We start from the raw sequence: 18,755 nt of genomic DNA, 5'->3' as shown, positions 1-18,755 counted from the left end.
AAGCTCAAAGGGTTTGTCAATACTGTATGGATGCGGAAACGCACAGTACAATGTGCATGAAACATATCTCATCGACATGTGATGTTGCATACTCCCTGTTCACCCACGACTGCGTGATCACGCACGACTCCGACACCATCATTAAGTTTGCCGATGACATGACGGTGGTAGGCCTGATCACCGACGACGGTGAGACAGCCTATAGGGAGGAGGTCAGAGACCTGGCAGTGTGGTACCAGGACAACAACCTCTCCCTCAACGTCAGTAAGACCACGGAGCTGATCGTGGACTACAGGAAAAGGAGGGCCGAGCACGCTGTAGTGGAGCGGGTCGATAGCTTCAAGTTCCTTGGTGTCCACATCACTAAGGACCTATCATGGTCCAAATACACCAAGATAGTCGTGAAGAGGGCACGACAACGCCTATTCCCCCTCAGGATGCTGAAAAGATTTGGCATGGGTTCTCAGATCCTCAAAAAGTGCACCTTTTTTTGCAGCTGCGCTATTTGCATTGACCCCCTTATTTTATTCTTATTTGTTTGCACTGACTCTCTTGCAAAGGCTCAATGTACACTTACTGGACTCTAACCACACACTCACACAAACTACACTGACACTCCAACACACACACACACACACACACACACACACACACACATTCGTTTACACTCTTCACATACGCTGCTGCTACTCACTGTTTATTATCTATGCATAGTCACTTTACCCCTACCTACATGTACATATTACCTCAGTTACCTCGACTAACCCGTACCCCTGCACATTGACTCGTACCATTACCCCTTGTATATAGCCTCGTCATTGTTATTTTATTGTGTTAATGTTTTTTGTTTATTTAGCACATTTTTCTTACTTACTTTTAAAAAACTCTGGTTAAGGGCTCCTAAGGAAGCATTTCATTTGAAATACCACAATATCAATGACTGAGAGATGGAAGTCTATTGAGGTGGAGATAGGCTATACATAGCAAACAAACAGAATTGTTTTAGTCGTAGACGAGGAAGCTTTTATTGGCCGCCAGATAACCAAGATAACTCAGTGGTTGTAAATAGACTTACAAAACATTGTTTTCTTGTCGTTTTCCAGGTTTCAGCTGGTACCAGCTAGATATAATAGGCCTATGAGTTTTACAGATTTTAAATTAGCCTGCTTAGCTAAATGTTTTGATCTGCTAGTTTGTCTTTAATCTTAAACATACTCTCTAAACTTTAACAGTCTTAAGTAGCACGGCTGGCACTTGGATGTACACAGAGAGCTAACATTTCAACATGTCAATCTCTCCTGGCTCAGTGGAGGAGAGATTGACTTCATCACTACTTGTATTTGTGAGAGGTATTGACATGTTGAACGCACTGAGCTGTCTGTTTAAACTATTAGCACACAGCTCAGACACCCATGCATACCCCACAAGACATGCCACCAGAGGTCTCTTCACAGTCCCCAAGTCCAGAACAGACAATGGGAGGCGCACAGTACTACATAGAGCCATGACTACTTGGAACTGTATTCCACATCAGGTAACTGATGCAAGCAGTAGAATAAAAAAACAGATAGAAATACACCTTATGGAACAGCGGGGACTGAAGCAACACAAACATAGGCACAGACACATGCATACACACACACGTACACATGGAATTTGTGTTGTAGATATGTGATAGTGGAGTAGGGGCCTGAGGGCACACACTTAGTGTGTTGTGAAATCTGTTATGAATGTAATGTTTTTAAAATTGTATAACTGCCTTAATTTTGCCGGACCCCAGGAAGAGTAGCTGCTTCCTTGGCAGCAGCTAATGGGGATCCATAATAAATACACATTTTCAGAAAAGGTTCTGAATTTCGCTTCCCAATTCTGTATTAGAACTTTGCTGCTACGTGTGACGAGAACAGAAAACATAATTATGAGAGAGAGAGAGCACAAACAAAATGTTGACTGTCATGGAGGACCAGATTCAATCAACATATCGGTCTAAGTTTCCTGCATATCTTTACGCCAACAACAGAGCATCCCCATCCCATAATTTAATCTATTTAAATCCAATGTAATCACACCAGCCAGAGAGGGAGAAAGGAAGTAGCTGAGACCAAGGAAGGATGAGAAGAAGGAGAAAAGAGAGTATCTATAAAAATGGCTGCGGTTGTGGAGCCATGAGTTTCAAGGGTAAAACAAGGACAGACAGGCGCGCGAAGGGAGGCTCGGGCCCAAGAGGAGATTGAGTAATATTTTCACAGAGAGACCCTATCTCCCCCCAGATGATCCTGCTTTTGTTTTTACCCAGATCTGTCCCCAACGCTTCTCACCACTATAAACTGTGAAACAGTGTCCCTTTAATACGACCCTCCCTCATTCCCTTCTCCTCTTTTATTACATTTTTTTCTCTCTTTCCATCTATCCATACCCCCCTCCTCCCTCCCCGTCCTCCCTGGTGGTTGCCATGACAACAGCAGCACTGCGCCATTCATCTGCTGGTGTAGAGAGGAGACCTGGGCTCCCTGCTACCATGGAACTATCAGCGCCTCTCACATCTATACATAACACCACTAAGCGCTAGTCACGGACACGAATGAGCTCGCAATCCATCTATTGGTCCGTCTTTGCCTCTGCTGCTTAGGAAAGGTCTTCTTTTTTTGGAAGGAGAAAGCTGGCCAACTGTCTGAGGATGCATGAAGCCATCCGAGGGAATGGCACCTCGGTGTCCCTTTCTCTTTCCCTAGTGACACAGTGACTGCTGCCTGGGTGCCTTCCTCCTCCACCTCCTTCCCCTCTTCCTCTTCCTCCTCCTCCTCTTGCTCCTCCTGTCACCCTGCCATATCTGCCTCCTGCCCCCATATCATTTACCGAGGCTGAATCGAGCGGACTGAACGGCATCAGCAGCACTGAGACCTGTGGAGGATTACTTTGAAAGAAGAGAGGAGGAGAAAGCTTCTTATTTTTCCTCCCGTTTGGCTTGCAGTGCCGCTTGCCGTGTGGGTACCAACCAGGAGCTGTTTTGGATGAACTGGTCATCGTTCAGGGAGGAAGGTCTGTTTGTGTCACTGGACGGAGAAGGAGGGGAACTGGTGCCATATTCCAGCCTTCCACAATCATGCGGGATCTGGTTTGAGAATGGTGAGCCACTCCGAACTAGGGATGGGCACAGTTATTAGAATAGCTGAATATCTGAATGGACGTTAGTGTCCTATCACTTGTGTTCATTTTGTAGAGAACATTTTTAGGCCTATTTTTAAAATGAAAAAAGCTTAAAATAATGAATCCTTGTGACATTGTTAAATACACAAAGATATACCATACCACCTCTGCTATACCTCACCCAGTCTGCTCCAGGCCTGGCCCAGGTTAGCAAGCTCTATGGGGGGTCAGTGTGTAGGAGTGGAGTGGAGGTGGATGGATTCATCATAGGCTTGAATGCTATTGTTGGAATAAGGAGAGAGAGGAGGTAGGCTAAGGCATTTGCGGCTGTAATCAGAAAGTAGGCTCAAGGAACAGTGAATCAACGAGTGCCATACTGATACTGTTTTTGCGGCGAGTTTGTCTTGTTTCATGCGTCAGCGTGGGTAGACATTGAAACGTCTCTGAGTGCAAGTGTGTGTGTGTGTCAAAGCACTAACTGGTGACTGGTGGGCGGCTGCTGGTGCTCACACTTGGGTCCTCCTATACTTCTGATTATGTGTGTGCATCCGTTTGTTATGTCCATATGCAGTACCAGTCAAAAGTTTGGACACACCTACTAATTCCATGGTTTTTCTTTATTTTTACTATTTTTTACATTGTAGAATAATAGTGAAGACATCAAAACTATGCAATAACACATATGGAATCATGTAGTAACCATAAAAATAAAAATAAATAAAAATATATTTTATATTTGAGATTCTTCAAAGTAGCCACCCTTTGCCTTGATGACAGCTTTGCACACTTTTGGCATTCTCTCAACCAGATTCATGAGGTAGTCACCTGGAATGCATTTAAATTAACAGGTGTGCCTTGTTAAAAGTTAATTTGTGGAATTTCTTTCCTTCTTAATACGTTTGAGCCAATCAGTTGTGTTGTGACAAGGTATACAGAAAATAGCCCTATTTGGTAAAAGACCATATCATGGCAAGAACAGCTCAAATAATCAAAGAGAAATGACAGTCCATTACTTTAAGACATGAAGGTCAGTCAATCCGGAAAATGTGAAGAACTTTGAAAGTTTCTTCAAGTGCAGTCGCAAAAACCATCAAGGGCCATGATGAAACTGGCTCTGATGAGGACCGCCACAGGAAAGGAAGACCCAGAGTTACATCTGCTGCAGAGGATAAGTTCATTAGTTACCAGCCTCAGAAATTGCAGCCCAAATAAGTGCTTCACAGAGTTCAAGTAACAGACACATCTCGACATCAACTGTTCAGAGGAGACTGCGTGAATCAGGCCTTCATGGTCGAATTGCTGCAAAGAAACCACTACTAAAGGACACCAATAAGAAGAAGAGACTTGCTTGGGCCAAGAAACACGAGCAATGGACATTAGTCCTTTGGGTCTGGAATCCAAATTTGAGATTTTTGGTTCCAATCGCTGTGTCTTTGTGAGACGCAGTATAGGTGAACGGATGATCTCCGCATGTGTAGTTCCCATGCATGGAGGAGGAGGTGTGATGGTGTGGGGGTGCTTTGCTGGTGACACTGTCTGTGACTTATTTACAATTCAAGGCACACTTAACCAGCATGGTTAGCACAGCATTCTGCAGCAATACGCCATCCCATCTGGTTTGGGCTTAGTGGGACTATCATTTGTTTTTCAACAGGACAATGACCCAACACACCTCCAGGCTGTGTAAGGGCTAGTTGACCAAGAAGGAGAGTGATGGAGTGCTGCATCAGATGACCTGGCATCCACAATCCCCCGACCTCAACCCAATTGAGACGGTTTGGGATGAGTTGGACCGCAGAGTGAAGGAAAAGCAGCCAACAAGTGCTCAGCATATGTGGGAACTCCAAGACTGTTGGAAAAGCATTCCAGGTGAAGCTGGTTGAGAGAATGCCAAGAGTGTGCAAAGCTGTCATCAAGGCAAAGGGTGGTTACTTTGAAGAATCTCAAATATAAAATATATTTTGATTTGTTTTACACTTTTTTGGTTACTACATGATTCCATATGTGTTATTTCATAGTTTTCATGTCATCACTATTATTCTACAATGTAGAAAATAGTAAAAATAAAGAAAAACCCTTGAATGAGTAGGTGTTTTCAAACTTTTGACTGGTACTGTATATCTGAGTTTATATGTCTGTTAACAGGTGGAAATGGTATGTTAGGTAGGTTGTCCCCGGCCCGCATCGTGTCATCAGCTTGTTGTTGTTATGTATCAGAATTTGAGAGACGTCATGTCTTCCTTCCCGCTATCGGCTCCAAAGCTCCATCAGAGCCGCGTGCCTCTCGCTCTCTCACTCTCTCTCTCTCTGTGTCTCTCTGGGATAGCCAGCTAGCTGGTATAAACAACTTGACAAAATGTACGTCATCAGTAGCTGCTACTGCTGGTGGTCTCAGGTGAATGAAGGCATTTAATGAGGAGAAGGATACACACACCATCGACGGATTCCAGATGAGTTAGCTGCTAGCGTCACTTCCTACAGAGAGCTGTGATAAGGATCCTTGTTGTCAGTCTCAGTCAGAAAGATATTAGCATTAAACAACGACACTCTGTCCCTCTTGACAGACTTAGTCACAAACAATCAGCCTGTATTGGTGTGTAATGGTGTGTGTGTGTGCTTTCAGGCAGGGGGCAGCTCGCTGTGTCTGTGACATGATTACATGACAGGGCTTGATGATGACCTGTGTACATTCACCTCTCCGCCTGCCATCTTGGATGGGATGATGTTGAAGGATGTGAATCTGTCAGAAGGCATTACCCCTATTGAGCTGAAGGTCATGTTGGGAAGAGATAGACAAATACAGATAGGATTCATCTACCGGTACTTGCTCCTTTATAGGATTGCCTAAGACAATAATGGAACTTTAAAGTCTATGGAAGTAGCATGTGCCATTAATCATTGGCAAATGTTGCTATTTCCATGTGTTAGTTGGTGTCCCACATTTTGAAGCTAAGCCAGATCTCTGTTGAAATGAGGGAGCGTTAGTCACTCAATGTTATTTCTTCATGTTGAATTGTCAATTATTTGTTTCTTGATCTACAGGTAACAGCCAAAATAAAGGAAACACCAACATAAAGTGTCTTAATAGGGCGTTGTGCCACCACGAGCCAGAACAGCTTCAATGCACCTTGGCATAGATTCTACAAGTGTCTGGAACTCTATTGGAGGGATGCGACACCATTCTTCCAAATAAATTCCATCATTTGGTGTTTTGTTGATGGTGGTGGAAAACGCTGTCGCTCCAGAATCTCCCATAAGTGTTAAATTGAGTTGAGATCTGGTGCCTGAGACGGCCATGGCATATGGTTTACATCGTTTTCATGCTCATCAAACCATCCAGTGACCACTCGTGTCCTGTGGATGGGGGCATTGTCATCCTATGGGGGCATAGCCATGGTAGCCAAAATAATGGCCTGCCCAGCATTTTTATACATGACTCTAAGCAGTATGGAATGTTAATTGCTTAATTAACCTAGGAACCACAACTGTGTGGAAGCAACTGCTTTCAATATACTTTGTGTTCCTCATTTACTCAAGTGTTTCCATTATTTTGGCAGTTACCTGTATCTCTATCTGTCAGACATGTTGGATCGTCTGACCTTGTCTGACAGTCATCACTGATTTATAGTGTGTCTTATCAGAAACCAAATAAATATTATACAGAGTACTGAACTCAATTGATATATTTACTTCAGTTTGCTGAAGGTTGAGTAAAGTCCTTTCTATGAGGAGCTCAGGGGTTGTTGTTTCAGTTTTTCAGTAGAAACCTATGTATGAGTTAGGGAATCCCAGTTGTTACACGGTCCACTCACCTGCAAATCCAAACCTTAAAACCTCTGAACCCATTCTACTGTAGGTGATATCAATGTTATGTATGGAATTGTTCAATTTCTCCACTATTTCCGTACAACAATCCCCTGACCCTGCATCAGACAATTGGGTTTAGATATCCGAGCAAAGTTTGGGGAATAAATCTGAAAAGCGAAACATCCAATCTCCTGAGGCGTTTTCTACATCAATTCTGATAGACAGTAAGTTAAAGCTAGCTACATTCACACGGTTGCACATTAGTAATAATAGCCTGTCCAAATTAATTTAAGGTTAATTTGGTTATCAAAGGATAACCAGTGGAGCATAAAGTGTATTCTATTCTCTTGAAAAAGCAACAGCCTCTGGGTTGGTTCCTGCATGTTGAAGCTTCGTACAGACCCTTTTCACCACTCAATGCTTATCAGAAAGCCAGCCAGCCCACTGAGAGAGAGAGACTGGTTGAGTCGCAAATGGCACGCTATTCCCTATGTAATGCACTACTTTTGACCAGGAAACATTGGGTGCCATTTGGGATGCAGACACTGTCTCCATAGAAAGTAGTCAAAGTCTATACTCTGCATAGTTAAACCCCTACAACTTATCCAGAACGCTGCAGCCCGTCTGGTGTTCAACCTTCCCAAGTTCTCTCATGTCACTCCGCTCCTCTGCACACTCCACTGGCTTCCAGTTGAAGCTCGCATCTACTACAAAACCATGGTGTTTGCCTACGTAGCTGTGAGGGGAACGGCACCTCCTTACCTTCAGGCTCTGATCAGACCCTACACCCAAACGAGGGCACTACGTTCATCCACCTCTGGCCTGCTAGCCCCACTACCTCTACGGATGCACAGTTCCCGCTCAGCCCAGTCAAAGCTATTCGCTGCTCTGGCACCCCAATGGTGGAACAAGCTCCCCCACGACGCCAGGACAGCGGAGTCACTGACCACCCTCCGGAGACACTTGAAACCCTACCTCTTTAAGGAATACCTGGAATAGTCTAACAGTAATCTTTCTACACCCCCTCCCCCAGTGGTGGTTGTCCCACTGGCTATCCTAAGTTGAATGCACCAATTTGTAAGTCGCTCTGGATAAGAGCGTCTGCTAAATGACTTAAATATAAATGTAAATGCATGATGACATCCCAGCAATAAATCAAGCGTGATGACACCACTCTTGTAAAAACCCTTACTTTGTCTCTCAGAGTGAAAGGTTAGAACAGGAATCTCATTATGTCTGCTGTCTGGCTGGTGGAGAGGTGGAGGCTGTTTAAAAGTACTTGGAGCCGGTCAAGTCCATCCATAACCTCAGTGTCACTGCGGCATCACCGCGGCAACACAACTCATCCACAATTGTGTTTGCCACAATTAAACCTTCACTATGAGTTAATGTATTGTAAATATGTTAATTTTGTGTGCCTTTAGTATGAGTTTAGTTGCAAAGTTAAATCATTTATTTGGAATTACTTTGTTGTTCCGTTGGGTTTATACAGGGTGATTGAACAGTACAGGACTTGTCTAGAAGGAGATATGGAATTGGAATGAGTCAATTTAACCCGTTAGTAGGAGTCAGTATATGTATAAGTGGATTTATTGTCTATGTATTACTTTTTTTTGTTTCATTGGGTTCTTATACAATAAAAGAGTGCGTCCCAAATGATACCCCATTTCCTATACAGTGTACTTTTTTGACCAGGGCCCATAGCAGTGCACTATAAAGGGGATATGGTGCCATTTGGGATGCACACAAAGGCTGTTCTAGAAGAAGCTGTGTTAGTGTTAGAATGTTAGAATGAGAAACCCGCAGTGTGCTATTAATAGGCTTGATAATGATTTGCTTACAAAACACAGCAGTGGGATTACCATGCATTACATACACTGACTACCCCTCCACTCCCCTGCTAATGATGACACTACCAAAATGAGCAAACACTCCTGTTGCAGGTAAACACAGGAGGGTGTTTGTGTGTCACTAGAGCTGTCACAGACGTCATAGTCCACTACACAACATTACAGCATTGCGATAACACCAATCTCCCAAAACCCCTTTAATACCTGCCATTCAGTACAAAATCATGTATCTTGGCAGTGGGAGGAGAGGACTGTTATCTAGGCTAGGGTTTGGAGTAATGTATCCATTGACAGTGGATATGTTGACCCAGATATGTTAGTCTTTTAGGATTAAGGTCACCACACCAGTGTTTTCCATTGACAATATTATTGCTGTAACTGCAATTAGGTGAATGGATGGTCTGTCTCCATTAAGCTTCGCTCTTCGCTCTTCTCTCATCCTTGTTATCATTACCGGAAAATGGCTTTAACTAACAGTGACTTTAAAGCATTTCCTCTGCTTTTCCTCGCTCGTTGTGCTTAAATCACCTGCACTCTTCTCAAAGACACCTTGCCTGAAATAACTCAATAATAACAGATGCCTTGGCATGGAATGGACTGTAATGTGTTAGTTTTTTTGCTTTTAGAAATATAAATCCTATGCATTATTATTAACCTTCTACTTGACTGTCAGCCAGAGGTATCCATCTACAGCAGGGGTATTCCGATCTCACCCTACGAGGTCCAGAGCCTGCTGGTTTCTGTTCTACCTGATAATTAAATGCACCCACCTGGTGTCCCAGGTCTAAATCCGTCCCTGATTTAGAGGGGAAGAATGAAGAAAATCAGTGGAAATGGCTTCGAGATCCAGATTTTAATTTAAGGGATCTACAGTATGTGAGGTTATTCACAGTAGGATGTTTTATTTCCCCAAAGCCACGGTGCTTCTGCTTGCTCTTTGGAGTCTAGGTCAGGTTACTGTAAATCAGTTTGTGACAAACTGCTAATGTAAAAAGGGCTTTATAAATACATTTTATTGGCCTCCCGAGTGGCGCTGTGGTTTAGGTGTCACTACAGACCCGGGTTCGATCCCAGGCGTCGTCTGGGTTAGGGGAGGGTTTGACCGGGGGTACTTGGCTCATCGCGCTCTAGTGACTCCTTGTGGCTGGCCGGGCGCCTACAGGCTGACTCGGTCGTCAGTTGAACGGTGTTTCCTCCGACACATTGGTGCGGCTGGCTTCCGGGTTAAGCGGGCGGGTGTTAAGAATCACGGTTTAGCGGGTAATGTTTCGGAGGAGGCATGACTCAACTTTCGCCTCTCCCGAGCCCGTTGGGGAGTTGCAGCGATGAGACAAGATCATAATTGGATATCACGAAATTGGGGAGACATTTTTTTTATTGATTGATTGAGGGAGATGGGGTGGGTGAATAGGCGCATACAATGCCTTCAGAAAGTATTCACACCCCTTGACTTTTTCAATATTATGTTGTGTTACAGCCTGAATTTAAAATATATAAAACTGAGATTTTGTGTCACTGATCTACACACAATAACCCATACTTATCAAATTGGAATGATGTTTTTAGAAATTTTTACAAATGTAATAAAAAAGCTGAAATAATAATAATGTCTTGAGTCAATACGTTTTCAACCCCTTTGTTATGGCAAGCCTAAATAAGTTCAAGAGTTAACATTTGCTTAACAAGTCACATAATAAGTTGCATGGACTCTGTGTGCAATAATAGTTTTTAACATGATTTTTGAATGACTACCCCATCTCTGTACACCACACATACAACTATCTTGTAAGTTCCCTCAGTTGAGCAGTGAATTTCAAGCACAGATTCAAGCACAAAGACCAGGGAGGTTTTCCAATGCAAAGAAGGAAACCTATTGGTAGATGGTGCAAAAAATGCAGACATTGAATATCCCTTTGAGCATGGTCAAGTTATTAATTACACTTCAGATGGTGTACCAATACACCCAGTCACTACAAAGATACAGGTATCCTTCCTAACTCAGTTGCCAGAGAGGAAGGAAACCACTCAGGGAATTCACCATGAGACCAATGGTGATTTTGATACAGTTACAGAGTTTAATGGCTGTGATAGGAGAAAACTGAGGATGGATCAACAACATTGACTACAATACTAACTTAATGACAGAGTGAAAAGAAGGAAGCCTGTACAGAAAAACATGCATCCTGTTTGCAATAAGGCACTAATGTAATACTGCCAAACAATGTGGCAAAGAAATTAACTTTTTGTCCTGAATAGAAAGTGTTATGTTTGGGGCAAATCCAACACAACACATCACTGAGTACCACGCTTCATATTTTCACATTTTCAAGCATGGTGGTGGCTGCATCATGTTATCAGTATGCTCGTCATCGGCAAGGACTAGGGACTTTTTTTGGATAAAAAGAAACGGAACAGGCAGAATTCTAGAGGAAAACCTGGTTCAGTCCGCTTTCATACAGACACTGGGAGACAAATTCACCTTTTAGCAGGGCAAATATACACATTGCCAAATATACACTGGAGTTGCTTACCAAGACGACATTGAATATTCTCTAGTGACCTAGTTACAGTTTTGTCTTAAATCGACTTGAAGATCTGTGGCAAGACTTGTCTAGCAATAATCAACAACCAACTTGACAGAGCTTAAAGAATTTTAAAAATAATAATGGGAAAATATTGTACAATCCAGGTGTGCAAAGCTCTTATAGACTTACCCAGAATGACTCAAAGGTGATTCTAACATAATATTGACTCAGGGGGTTGAATACTTATCTAATCAAGATATATTAGTGTTTTATTTTCAATTAATAAAAAATAGAAAATAAATGTTTGAATTGTTCTTCCACATTGACATTACTTTGTGTAGATCGTTGTAATAATGTACAATGAAATACATTTGTATCCCACTTTTTAACACAACAAAATGTGGAAAAAGTCAAGGGGTGTGAATACTTTCTGAAGGCACTGTATGACAACAGAGGTAGGAGGACCTAGACCATATGATCTGGGCCTATAAATAGCCTCACTAGGGGTTAGAGGTCAGTTGGGACTGGGGTCAGGGGTTAAGGGTCAAGGCATGCTGGCTTTTATTAGGGTCTGCTCCCTCATCCATCCACATTGGGTCTTAGGCAATTATACTGTACTCTCACCTCATAAATGCACCCCTCAATTGGTGTCACATAACTCTCCACTGATGGTGTGTCATTCTCATCCTCTCTCAGCTCAAGTCTCTCTCTCTCTCTCTCTTCCTCCACTATGTTCACCAGAAGAGTACCTCCTTAATGTGTTACTGGTATGTCATTCTCAGCCTGTCTCTGCTATACCCTCACCCTGTAGTCTCTACTTCACTATAGTTATCTGAAGAGTGCCTCTTCAATGCAGTATAACAGTATCACGTAACTCTATGCTGGTGTTGATGTGTCATTCTCAGTCTCTCACCCTCTAGTTGTTTCCTCTCTTTCTCCACTGTGGTTATCTGAAGAGCAAGTGGTCCCACCTCTACATTGACCCTGACTGCAGCAGGTGGTCCGGGGGTGGAGGTGAGAGAAATAATATTATGAATGAAAGGTCAGGGTGTCGGACGTACTGACCATTAGCTTTTCTCTACCCCTTTCTGCTGAGTCATTGCATTTGACATTTTAGTCATTTAGCAGATGCTCTTATCCAGAGCGACTTACAGGAGCAATTAGGGTTAAGTGCCTTGCTCAAGGGCACATCGACAGATTTTTCACCTAGTCCGCTTGGGAATTCGAACCAACAACCTTTCGTTACTGGCCCAATGCTCTTAACTGCTAGATTACCTGTCGCCCAGTCATGCAATGTGTCCCAAATGCACACTATCCCCTATATAGTGCACACATTTTGACCAGGTTAGTGCACTAGTAGTGCACTCTATAGGGAATAAGGTACCATTTTGGACGCATCCATGGAGTTCAAGTCCTTAAGGAATGACTAGTAATGTGGGCGGCAGTTGAAGAACCCTACAGTAGAGGCCTATACTGTAGTTACTCCTCTTTGTAATCTCTTAGTTATCACCAGACCTTTATCATCCATATTGACCAAGACTGTTGGCTATAGAAGCTTGATTCTAATTTCTGGGCGCTGCACTGTGATGACCCGCGGCTTATGTGTTTGCGGTTTTGTTTTAGATTTGTTGATATTGTTCATCTTTATGTGTTGTTTCATTCTTCTTGTATTTGTGTTGTCTTTTGTATGCTTGGTACTGTATGTTTTAATGTACACAGAGCCACAAACAAAATGTCCCCATGGGAATAATAAAGTCATTATCTTATCTTATGTAAGCGTTGGTTGGATGGACTGTAGGCTAACCTTACATGAACCGGCCCATAGCTATAACATGAATAATATTACCATGTAAGCTTTGGATGTAGTCTTGAGCTGTACTGGAAGTCTCGTGCTAGCTACTGGATATGTAGAATGAAAGTCGTGTGAGAAGACTCAATGTAACCTTCCATGAACCGGCCTGTAGCTTTAATATATAAATATTGCTATGTGAGAGTCTGGCATGAAAGACCTTGTAAACCTTACATAAACTGGCCCGTAGCTATAACATTATTAATAATATTGGAGTTACTTTAAGCCGTAATCCTGCTGGCACACAAAGGTTATCTGAGGCGCAGAATAAACAGCATTTGGGGCAGAGTGGAGAAGGAGAGAACCATAGGCTAATGAGTGTTCTTAGAAGATCAGCTCCTCCCTCTGTGTGTGTTGTGTGTGTTACCTTAGTGGGCTAATCCCCCTATGGCTGTAATGGCAGACACACACACACACACACACTGAAGCGGCTGAGTTAATAGAGCTTGTACAGTGCTGCTGTCAGCAGCCTCTATTTTCAGTCTGAGCTGAATGAACACAACACCTCCCAGTGTTTCACACTCACATCTGGGCAGTGTTGTTTAGCCACCCATCCAACCAGACAGGCTTTAAGTGGTACTGTAGCTGTTACTGTAGTGGTAATGCAGTAGGCCTAGTAAGGTACTGCAGTAGTTACTGTAGTGGTACTGCAGTAGGCCTAGTAAAGTACTGCAGCAGTTACATTTACATTTTAGTCATTTAGCAGACGCTTTTATCCAGAGCGACTTACAGTAGTGTAATGAGTTTGCTCCTAAAGGTGTGCCCAAGTGAATAAGGAGTTGTTTTTTGTCCTTCATCCATAGCAGGTTGCAGAGCAAATACCATTACAATATAAAATGCTCTTTCTTTTTAAACATTTATTTATCCAGGAAGTCCTGGTCAGAGAGACCTTGTGCTGCTTGGTTCATGGCAATGTGAATTATGTTGTCGTAGCGACCTTGAGGGCTTGGCATGGTGTCTCTGCACGTGCAAGGCCTTCAGTGTGTATGTGTGATTTATAGCGACGGTCTCCAAACTTGCACTCCATGAAACATGCATTCCTGAAATGTACTGGGGCCATTGCACAACTCAAAGGGCATGCCATTTGAATTCAAACAAACCAAAAGGGGTGTGTGTTTATACAGGTGAGTGTGAATGACTGGTAGACATTATTGTAATACCCTGCTATCAACACCTTTCTCATTGTTTATCATTCATGTCCGTTCATGTATCTAATTAAGATAATGAGCATTAGCATGGATATTCATTTCATATTTACATCTCATCTGTTTGCTCAAAGCCTAGCTTGTGTCTGAATGGACTGTCATATTTAAAATTAGCCTTTCTCTTTCATATGCACACATTGAATTAGAATCTAAATTAAAACTGGCTTTACAAAGACTGTCTAAGGGGCATAGAAATTAGGTCTTTGATTATTGTCTTGGTCTGTTTCACACACACGACGCACACATGCATGCACGCACACATACTCTACTACATTCTCACACACACTACTCACAGAGAATGTCTAAAATATCTACTGCACAGCTACCTGCATCCGCATAGAGATATTTATTTATAAGCTCATTTGCCGAGTGGATTTGCCTACTGCCATCCATCATGCTGTCACTCTGCCTGGCTGGTAAGGGCCTTCCTGGCTGCCACACTGATCCTGTACTGTAGGAGAGCTGCAGTCCCAGGGATTACAATGCTGCGAGTGTAGGTTTCCCGCACTGTATAATGTTTTACTAGTATCTGGTTAACTTCAATGTAAACTGTGTGTGTGTGTGTATGTTTCAAGTTTTATTAGTTGTATGTACAGGACAGTGAAGGCTGGTGACTTGAAACATTGAGGAGGATGGGAGACCCACGGTATAGTCGCGGAACGCACGGAGACAACAAAGTGTCTTTCAAAAATCATCAAAGACTAATTATTTTAAGTTAAAGCATTTAATAAAGACATTTATAGTACAATATTATTGGGAATGAGAGGGCTACTTACACAGTGATGGAAAGGGATCACAGCAGTGATTGAATGAGGCATGTGTTGAGGTGTTCAGAGGCTTTACCAGTAAAGGACAGGATTTGACTGGGAAGACAAAAAACAATAACACAACACACTACACAGTTAAGACAAAAGTCCAAGCAAGGAGTAAAATCATTGATGTGTAATAATGTGTTTGTGTATGTGATTGACTACATACAGTAATGAGAGAAAATTGATAGAGGTACTCACAGTGCTTGGATGGGAAACATTCAATGTGCCAGTGGATGAGCAGGCACATGAGACGTGGCTTCAGTTCATGTCAGGAGAAAGTTGACAATGGTAGTGGAGTGGAGTAGTCATCACCTCTTCATCAGGGAACAGAAGGGGACTTAGCTGTAAATACAAATAGCAGATACATTCCATTACAGCTGCGCCATTGTAGGTTTGGACAACGAGTTTCTCAATAAGTTAAACTCTGGCATCTCAAAATTCATAAAGTCCAACACAGACTGCGCATCTCGCCCACTTGACACATCAAAGGAGCCCCAAAAAAACGTTATTGAATAAAGCCCTGATCATCCACATACCTGACGATAACTGACAACTGCAAGCAGACTGGTGGCACCATACGTCCCAGAGCGGTGGGGCAATTTTTACCCACTGGGGCCTGGAGTTTTTCCTTATATGTTAACCTAAGTAGGAAAACTCTGGACCCTATAAGGTATGACAGGGATTAGTCAGTTGTAAAAAGGTTTTATAAGGGCTATGATGGGACCAGTTTTTCCTAATCAGGTCACATGGTTTTAAAAAACTCCTGAAAGAAACTCCTGGCCCTGGGCGGGATGAAAACCCTGTCAAACTGCAGCTACCTTTAATTTGTTCATTTAAATTATATTTAGACTAGATTAGGAGGGGGGTTTCCTCTACCCAGGCACATAGACAATAACTGATAGACAATAGAACTCACAGGGCTGAGCTTGCTTTATGCATGTTTGCATCATGCAGGCCTATACAACTGTAGGCCTTATAAAAAATCTGTCAGCACTATTATGTTGATTGATTAATTCCAGTTAATAATTTTGGATTAAAAACATATAGGCAGCCTAGCCAGCCCAATTTTGAATATAAACTAAATTTGATCACATTCACATTTTCTCCTGACACACAAATGGACTACAAATACATACCGTTACCAATTAGTTTACCCTGACCAGATGGACAGGGCGCATAGGATGTATGCAGCTGCTCTTATTAGTAGCCTACAGTTGGTCAGACTGAAAAATAGTATTGTTTTCATCCCATACAGCATGTCAGATCTCTAATGTTTAGGTGTAGCCTAGGCTGCTGCAACATTTATGTCATGAGTTTTTGCTTGTGTCTGTCCGGAGTGATTATGTGTTATCATCTTTGCTAAATAAATACTTGAGCGCACGCAAAAAATGCGCTGGATCAACCTCTCTTTATCTAACTTTTAATGGATGATGCGATGGAAGTATCAAATCATTCGGAATTGTTTTCGACATCCCAGAAAAAACTGTAGAAAGTTTGATATGTACAGCAAGTAAAGCATCGTAACATGCAATTATCTCTGCAAGCTCCTTGTAGTTGCCCTGGTTGGTGGAACTTTCCCTCTCGTCGTGCCTCTAAAAGCAAATTATTGCATGCCTAAAAACGTGGTGGTGTTGATGAGCCGCTTGAGAACATCCCTGTTTCTTCTTACTTTCTCGTTGTGTTGCGCAGTTTGAATACGCAGACCTTCATCATAATCGATGCAGCTTTTCCCCAGAAGCTTGAATCTGATGTGGGCATTTATATGCTCCCTGCTTTTCTTTTGCTGTTTAGCTGAACTATCTATGTTCTTAAGGTCACTGTACCCACTTTTCGACCAAGGCTCAGACTTTCCAAAAAGCAGGCAAGGCCAGCAATACAGGCGGCTTGATGAAAGGCTCCCTGTTAACCAGGTATACTTTTGATACCAGTTGGTATTGAACGCCCTCACCTTTTCATCCTTCTTCATAAAGCTGATCTCAGGCAGAGGTCGACCCTCAGTTTTAATTCGCACCTTTTCCGTGTACCCCAGAGAATGAAAGGGGTTCTTCAACAAAAAGGCCACAACATTTTCGGCAGCGTTGGCCATTCTACCATTCTCGCGGAGAAAACTGCACACTCGAGCTGGTAGCTAGCTAGCTACTGAAGTTAGCAAGGCAAATTTAAATAAATTGCACTAACTGGACAAAAAATAAAGTTATAAAACCAAGAAAACAATTTATAATATACCTCCTCCGTCTCCTGTAATTTGAAAAAACTAATTTGAATTGAATAATATCCAAAAAATGCTCAACTATCACTCTTAATCTCTATCCAACAATGTCACCAAGCTTCTCAACACATAGAACCCCCATAATGCTCTGTGGCACAATCCCAATACAACACACTAGTTTCATTCTCTGGTCCTAATTCTAAGATTGGATGGACAACATGTCAGTTCATACTGCAAAAGCTTTGATTGGTTGGAGGATGTCCTCCGGAAGTGGTCATAGTTACCATGTATGTCTATGGAAGGGGGTGAGGCCTACGAGCCTCCTAGGTTTTGTATTGAAGTCAATGTAGCCAGAGGAGGACGGAAGCTAGCTGTCCTCCGGCTACACCATGGTGCTACCCCAGACAGTGCTGTTGAAGTTACTGTAGACCTTCATTGCAAAAAAATTATTTTTATCGATTATTTGGTGGCATATGAATATATTTAGTATAGTTTTATCTAAAGAGGATAACTTTTTTAATGTTTCACTATTTTTATTTTTATGAAATTTCACTGAGGAGGATGGTCCTCCCCTTCCTCCTCTGAGGAGCCACCACTGGTACAGGATACACATGGTATACACCGTCCAACGAAATGCTTGCTTGCAGGTTCCTTCTGGACAATGCAACAACAATAAATAATAAAATATAAGAATACGAACATAAAGTAAATGGCTCAGTAGAATAGAATAAATCAAATCACATTTTATTTGTCACATGCGCCGAATACAACAACCTTACAGTGAAATGCTTACTTACAAGCCCTTAACCAACAATGCAGTTAAGAAAAATAAGTGTTAAGTAAAAAATAGATAACTAAAAAACAAATAATTAAAGAGCAGCAGTAAATTAACAGTAGCGAGGCTATATACAGGGGGTACCGGTACAGAGTTAATGTGTGGGGGCATGAGTTAATGTGTGTGTGGATGAGTGTATATCTGTGTGGGTGTGTGTGTGAGTGCATGTGTGCTAAGGTGAGGAGTGTCAGTGCAGTTGGTCAGTCCAGTTCAAGTGTTCAGGAGTCTGATGGTATCAGACCTCATGCTTCGATACTGTCTCCCCGATGGTAAGGGAGAGAACAGCTCGTGGCTGGGCTATGTGGGATCCCTGATGATGCTGCGGGCCTTCCTCAGGCACCATTTCGAATAGATGTCCTGGATGGGTGGGAACACGGCCCCAGTGATGTACTGGGCCATCTTCACCACCCGCTGGAGGGCCTTGCGGTTATGGACGGAGCAATTCCCGTACCAGGGCGTGATGCAACCGGTCTGGACGCTCTCGATGATGCAGCGGTAGTATTTGGAGAGGACCCG

The 18,755-nt window shown here is 42.6% G+C and overlaps 1 protein-coding gene across 2 annotated transcripts in view; it reads left to right on the top strand.

Annotated features, from left to right (window-relative positions):
• tanc2b (tetratricopeptide repeat, ankyrin repeat and coiled-coil containing 2b) overlaps window positions 1–18,755 on the top strand; it is a 261,716-nt gene that overhangs the window by 151,619 nt on the left and 91,342 nt on the right. The window contains exon 1 of one of the 2 annotated variants that reach the window (XM_045209788.1): window positions 2,502–3,126. The exons of the other annotated variant lie outside the window; for it this stretch is intronic. Within the exon in view, the coding sequence (XP_045065723.1) occupies window positions 3,012–3,126 (115 nt within the window). The 5' untranslated portion in view covers window positions 2,502–3,011. Of the gene's footprint in view, window positions 1–2,501; window positions 3,127–18,755 lie in introns of those variants that run through there. 2 annotated transcript variants of the gene reach the window in all.

This window comes from Coregonus clupeaformis, chromosome 31 (assembly GCF_020615455.1).
Source record: "Coregonus clupeaformis isolate EN_2021a chromosome 31, ASM2061545v1, whole genome shotgun sequence".
NCBI classification, from domain to species: Eukaryota; Metazoa; Chordata; class Actinopteri; order Salmoniformes; family Salmonidae; genus Coregonus; species Coregonus clupeaformis.
Note: the sequence above shows the minus strand (reverse complement) of the source record. Positions and strands in the feature narration are given on the sequence as shown.